Genomic DNA, 6,567 nt, shown 5'->3' with positions numbered 1-6,567 from the left:
GTATTGTATACTTAAAGAATGTTTTTTTTTTTCACGTTGGCATGGAAGCAGCCAATGATGGTGTACCAGAATGTTGAAAAAGGACAAGCACACGTATCTAATATATAGTATATAGCGAATCTTCCAAAGGATACGGACGTCATTTATTGGAGTCGATTCCACGAAAATCAAACGCAGCACTGTTAAGGCGTACTTCGAAGAAATCAACAAAATATAAACGTGCATAAATACATACCTTTTTAAACTGAATTTATTTTTGTAAAGGTACTACATTATCTTATGACTTTAACATTCTTTGAAATAACATTGTATACCCCGCTCTGTACTGAATTTGTTTTGGTCACGTTATTTGACAGTCACGTGATAAATGCATGTAATGTGTACTGTATTTAGGTCACAAACAAATTTCAATATCGCAAGGGCATACCCTAGTTAAAATTAAAAATTAAAGTAATAGATTATTTCTACATAACTTGTAGTTAAGGGAAAGTGCTGCTGCTTTGAATAGAATTCACATTTTATTAGTTTAAATTTCAAGTTATCTGGCTAATGTCGAAATATGTGTGACCTTTACCAAGTATTTTATGTATTTATTAAGTTATGCTATCGATTTCAGGAAAGCAGCAGCACTTTTCAAGCTGAGGAATATGTCCGTTATGTGTATTCAAAAATTGGTCCCGATCTATTAAGTGTATGCCCTTGCGAAAAGGTGATTTAATGAGGCACCTCGGCGTGAAACATGCACACCCTGTAGACAAAAACACGGTAGAATTAATTCAATACATTCTCTCGATATTTTTTAAATAATGGCACTAAACAAACGTTTCAGATTTGTATTAATGGTCCACCTAAGATTTGCAAGTAATATTCTGTTTAATATTAAATGAATTTTTCACTGTGAAAAAATTACTTGATCCGCCTCTCACTGCACATAAAATGCGTCAAACTTTACATGATGACGTCATGTCGACAAGTGCATTGCGATCAGTGACTTGTTTATATCTCGCTGTGTGGGATTTAACTAGCGACAAAAATGATTGCAGTGGTAAGTTTTGAAGTAGTTCATTACTCTTATGCAGTTTAGATTCCCAAATTATTTCATTTTCTGTTATTGTGAGGAATTGTTATATTTGAGTGATGTCACAGTAAACTTTTCCCGTATAAATTAGGCCCCGCCCCCTTTATGCAGCCTTAACAGAGCTGCGAAATGTTTCAGTGTGGATTTTGTCATTTAATGTTTAACGACTATGTCAGCATGTCAGAACATGAAAAATGAAAAAAAAAACACGAACATAAATCAAGCAGTGGAAATGCACACTCGATAAGGTAATGATATTTTTATTTGGGGGGGGGGGGGTTAAATCGATTTACACTGAATAGTAAGATTATTTTTTTTTCTGAACTCGACAATATAAATAAAATCCGAATCTGAATAAGCTATTATGTACTGGTAATTTGTGCGTCTCGTATGGTAAAAAAAAAAGAACAGAAAAAAACAAACAAAACATAACAAAAAGAAAACAGAAAGCTTTGAAGACCTGAATATAGAAATATATGAATGTGTATAAGGGTAAGGGAGGTAACTTAAACGAAGTCACAGTGTTACTTTTAACGTTCACGAGTTGTAGTTAATAAGCCCAGAATGAACAAACAAAACATAACAAAAAGAAAACAGAAAGCTTTGAAGACTTGAATATAGAAATATATGAATGCGTATAAGGGTAAGGGCGGTAACTTAAACGAAGTCACAGTGTTACTTTTAACGTTCAACAGTTATAGTTAATAAGACCAGAATGATGATGTTTAGCCTAGATCAATGTTATCGATAACAAATACTGAATATTGTTAAAAGTAACAAATACGTGTTTTTGTCATATAAAACGGATTTCACAAACATAAGTCTTATAATTTGATGTGATGTATTTTTTTTTTTGTGAATAAATTTTGGATCCGTCCTGTGTAAAAATTTGGCACAGGGTGAATCGCATATATATACTGAAACGCAAAAGAAACGCAACATCCTATTTTAGGGGGAAATATTATATATAGGATATAATTTTGTATCTAAAAAGTAAGGACATAATACCGGTAATTTAACGGTTGAATGATTTTCATACCATAACCGGAAGTTTCCATTGCTCTAGCTGGAAAATCTCAAAATAAAGGCGATGGAGAGTTGCAGATGCAAATATGAAACACATCACGCCTCAACAGGCTATTACGTATCATTAGCATGAATGACGGTCCTTGGACCGGAAGTCCAAGGGTTACTACACTGCGCTTGGCTAGAGAAAATTCGACCTCATCATCTGAAAAACAGGAATTTAAAAATGGCAAGGAATATTTCTTTCGCTCAGATCTCGAGATTGATAAACCTACTGCATCATAAAAAATCAAGCTGCAACTGTTGTACACGGCAGTCTTGCACGCTGTAATTGAATGGCCGGGGTGGTGGGTGTTTTAACATTCATGTGTTACATTCTAAAGTTAAAAGATTATAATTTAACATTTTTATCAAATCTCTGATGTTTATAAATCAAGTTTTACCTTACTGTATTTATTTTTGAAAATCATTAGATAAAAAATTCAAATATTTGTAGATTACCGCTTGTTGCGTTTCAGTATATTACGCTTACAGTGGAACGGGGACAACCTTACTAGAGTCACTTAACATCATCATTACCAAATTTCTTAATTAATTTCGTCTTCATCAGAGATCGAAGGAGTAAATGTTTAGTTAAAAAAAACAACGGTATTTTTATCTTCTGTGTTGATAAACGTACGAAGTACGGTTCCAAGTTTGGTGTAAAATTCATTACTATTATACAATGATAGTAGTATGGTGTGCCATTTCGTTTTAAAATTCGTTTGTTTATAAAAGTCGATAGCACAGTACATCGCTTTTGTGTAAAAAGCAAATAGTGTATACAACGTCGATAATATGGTGTGTCCTTTCAAGTAAAATTTAATAAGACAAAAGTTGACACTATGGTGGGCCGTTTTGGTTAAATTGTAAAATGTTACATGGTATGACGTGTCGTTCTTGATTTGAATACAATTTGATTTGTAATTTAAAAAAAACAAAACGGTGTTTATCTTCCGTTTTGACAAACGCACGAAGTACGGTTCCCAGTTTGGTGTAAAATTCATTACTATTATACAATGACAGTAGTATGGTGTGTCATTTCGTTTTAAAATTCGTTTGTTTATAAAAGTCGATAGCACAGTACATCGCTTTTGTGTAAAAAAAAAAAAAACAAATAGTGTATACAACGTCGATAATATGGTGTGTCGTTTCAAAGAAAATTTAATAACACAAAAGTTGACACTATGGTGGGCCGTTTTGGTTAAAATGTTAAAAGTTACATGGTATGACGTGTCGTTCTTGATTTAAATACATTTTGAATTGTAATTTTCAAAAATCATTCCAAGTACGTGTTTTCCTATGTAAAGTATGGTGAAAATTCAGTAATTTAATTCAAAATCGATAGTATGGTGTGGTATTAGTTCTTAAATTCATTTTTAAACTAACATTTGTAGTATATAGTGTATTACTTTATCCACAATGCAATAGTTCTTACAAATGGATTTTTATTTATAATTTTGAAAAAAAAATTAACGTTAAAGAAATGATTTGGTGTGTAAAAAGTATGACAAAAATCCAGTAATTTAATTCAAATTCGATAGTATGGTGTTGTGTTAGTTCTTACATTTATTTAAAAAAAAAACATTTGTAGTAAAGTGCACGACGTTATCCATAATGTCTTAGTTGTAAAACAGATGTCGATAAATAGAGTTTTAGTTTATTTCAATAAAAAAAGTCAACTTGATTGACGACTTTTTGATATCAAATAAAATATGTTGTAGTCCAGTGGTTCGGGAATATGAGTTGTTTCGAGATATCCAGGACATGGATTGGTCCAGCGTCCAACAATCCTCCTCTGACGAAAAAATGGATATCGATCAACTACTCAACCCACCTGATGATGACTTTGGAAACATCCTCGAATGTACACTTCACACAGAAAGGACCCGGCATGACGAGGATCGTACCAGATTTTTTTTAAGTACTCTTGCATGAGTCACTTCTTTTTGACGACTGACGTATGAATGACATGACTTCCCTTATAACAGACCTTTTTATACCTTCTCTCAGAGATAAAGAAACAAAAACAAAGTTCTTTATTTTTATTTGAACGTCATAAAGCACGTGATTTCGAATAGGACAAAAAACATGAATGTCACACACTTCTATACATGTACATATGCTTGCCTCACTACTACGTTCAATCTATGTCAATACGACTCGGAGAACGTGCTATACGTGTCCTAGATCTGTTGTTTCGGATTCTCGGCAGGCAAAAGTCCATGATAATAAATGTTCAGTGTAAGCTTTCAAAGGAGCACATTTTAACAACAAGAGTCCTTCACATTTTATTTACTGACGAACATTGTAAGTTCTCTTTCTCCAGTCATCGTATTTTCCATCTGTTACCATCCGGGCATAGGTACAGTTCTTGGACCAGCGAAGGTGTTCTTTGTTAGCATCGTCCAGAGGTTCCCAGTTTTTCAGGGTCATGTCACAGGAGAAACAAGTGACTCTGTCTCCGATCTTGGTGTAGATGAATCCAGAACGTGCAAGGTCTTTTTTGTTGGATCCCTTCAGATATTTTGGCCAATCCCAAAAACTGGCATAACGCTCGGAAAAGTTGACGTATTCTGGGTACTTCCAGACAGAAACCTCCTTTTTAGGTAGAGGTGGTGGAGGGATGTCTTTCACTGGCATTTGTACCGTGACGTACTCTTCTGATTTCTTCTTGGATGAGGAGGAATCTGGATAACCCCAGGCAAAATTAGCATTGCTATCTGCCTCCCAAGAGTCAGAGGGTTCACATTCTAAAGAGGACGTGTTGCCCCAAGCAAAATTGGTAGCAGAGTCCGTTTCTATCAGGTTGGGAATTCCATCTAACGTGGAACTCATTTTGATCAGTCGAGTAGCAGACGTGAAATGACGATTCGAAAAAAGAACTTCTCTATTTATACGTCTACAACTTATTCGTGCGTTTCTTTATTGTTTCTCTCCTATTGTAATCTTTCTAAAGAAAATCGAGGTCATGTCTATTTTTGTCATTTTCATTATCCGTGTGTTTCTTAATGACAAAGGAGTTTTCTTTGCCATTCTTTTCTTTTCTTTGCTCTTTTCCCACACACGTGTGGGTCAAGGTCATGACACACAACCCTTTAATAACAAACAATCGTGTTAAGTATGAAGTTGCAGAACAAAAGCATAAGAAAAACGGCCCATACAAAGAAATTTCATCAAAGTCTACAGTGATTCATCAAAGGCTACAGTGACCTAGACCTTGGAGGTATTGACTTGGGTCAAGGTCAGGACAAACCATCTAATCAAGAAGAACATCTGTGCCAAGTTTGATGTTGTAAGCTTAAGTCATGAAGGAAATATAGCCCAGACAAAGCGGATGGATGGACAGAGGAACGGACTTCATCATACCATAATATGTCCCATCTAAGGACAGGCGTATGAAACCTAATTTGAATGGGATCAAGTTATCATCCTGGCAAGGATGTCATTCTTAAGTTTCTTCACTCTGATCTCTTGAAATTCAAATTATTACTGATACATGCTGTGTCAATTTCATTGTTTGACTGATGTTGTGATTTTATAGCATCACTTACTTTTTCATATCTACTGCTGTTGTCACATCCCTTCCTTCATTGACATACTTCTTGATTACAAATTTTGCATGTGCTGCTGTTCTGTCACACGGTCCTGTAGACACAATACACAGGGAATAAGGGAAAAAATCATTCATTTTTTTTTTTTTTTTTAGGGGGGGGGGGATATGTACATGTGATTTTTATATGCCCATCTTAAGATGGGACATACTATATTATGGTGTTCATGTCTGTCCGTCTGTTAGCTTTTTCATGTCCGGCTCATAACTTACTATTAGGCCTAGAATTATCAAACTTTGTCATTTGATACATCTTGGGTAGAAGGTTTGTTGCATAAAAGTAGTTCACTGTGATCTTTAATTAAGATGCTTTGGCTAAATATGTAAAAATCTTGTCCAGCTCATAATTAGAAAAACTATTAGACCTAGACTCATCAAACTTGGTCAATTAATGCATCTTAAGTAGAGGGTGTGTTGCACCCTACTTAAAGGTCACTGTGACAATTAATTAAGGTGAAATTCAATTTAGAAAAAACACTATGCTTTTTAACTTTTAAATTACCCAGTCCCAACATAATATGTAAGAGTATTGCAATAACATTATTAAAACAATGGTAAATCAAGAAAATACACGTTTTTTTCATGATATACTGCACAGCAATCTATTACAGATGTTGTTTTTGTTTTTGTTTTTTGTTTTGTTTTTTTATTCACATGATAGTGTATATTCACATCAGAGCGGGTGTAGTACTACTGAGCATTGGCTCACAGACTTCGTTTGTTCTTATTAATACCTACACCACAGGAGGTGCATCAATCATTAGGAATGGAAAAAATATGGAAAACTGTATCAAGTTCACATGATTTTCTT

The 6,567-nt window shown here is 34.3% G+C and overlaps 1 protein-coding gene across 1 annotated transcript; it reads right to left on the bottom strand.

Annotated features, from left to right (window-relative positions):
- Nucleotides 1-4,438: 4,438 nt before the first annotated feature.
- Nucleotides 4,439-4,981, bottom strand: LOC133199979 (baculoviral IAP repeat-containing protein 3-like). Its single transcript, XM_061335757.1, has one exon. It carries the CDS (start codon nucleotides 4,979-4,981, stop codon nucleotides 4,439-4,441), a length of 543 nt encoding a protein of 180 aa, XP_061191741.1.
- Between the last annotated feature and the right edge of the window lie 1,586 nt (nucleotides 4,982-6,567).

The sequence above is a fragment of the Saccostrea echinata genome, unplaced genomic scaffold, assembly GCF_033153115.1.
Source record: "Saccostrea echinata isolate AGI-Se365-2 ecotype Australia unplaced genomic scaffold, CSIRO_AGI_Sech_v1 ptg000036l, whole genome shotgun sequence".
NCBI classification, from domain to species: Eukaryota; Metazoa; Mollusca; class Bivalvia; order Ostreida; family Ostreidae; genus Saccostrea; species Saccostrea echinata.
This window is presented reverse-complemented; position numbering and strand designations above follow the sequence as displayed.

Coding starts and splice junctions, on each gene's coding strand:
- LOC133199979 (XM_061335757.1), bottom strand. CDS start 4,981: ATGAGTTCCACGTTAGATGGAATTCCCAACCTGATAGAAACGGACTCT.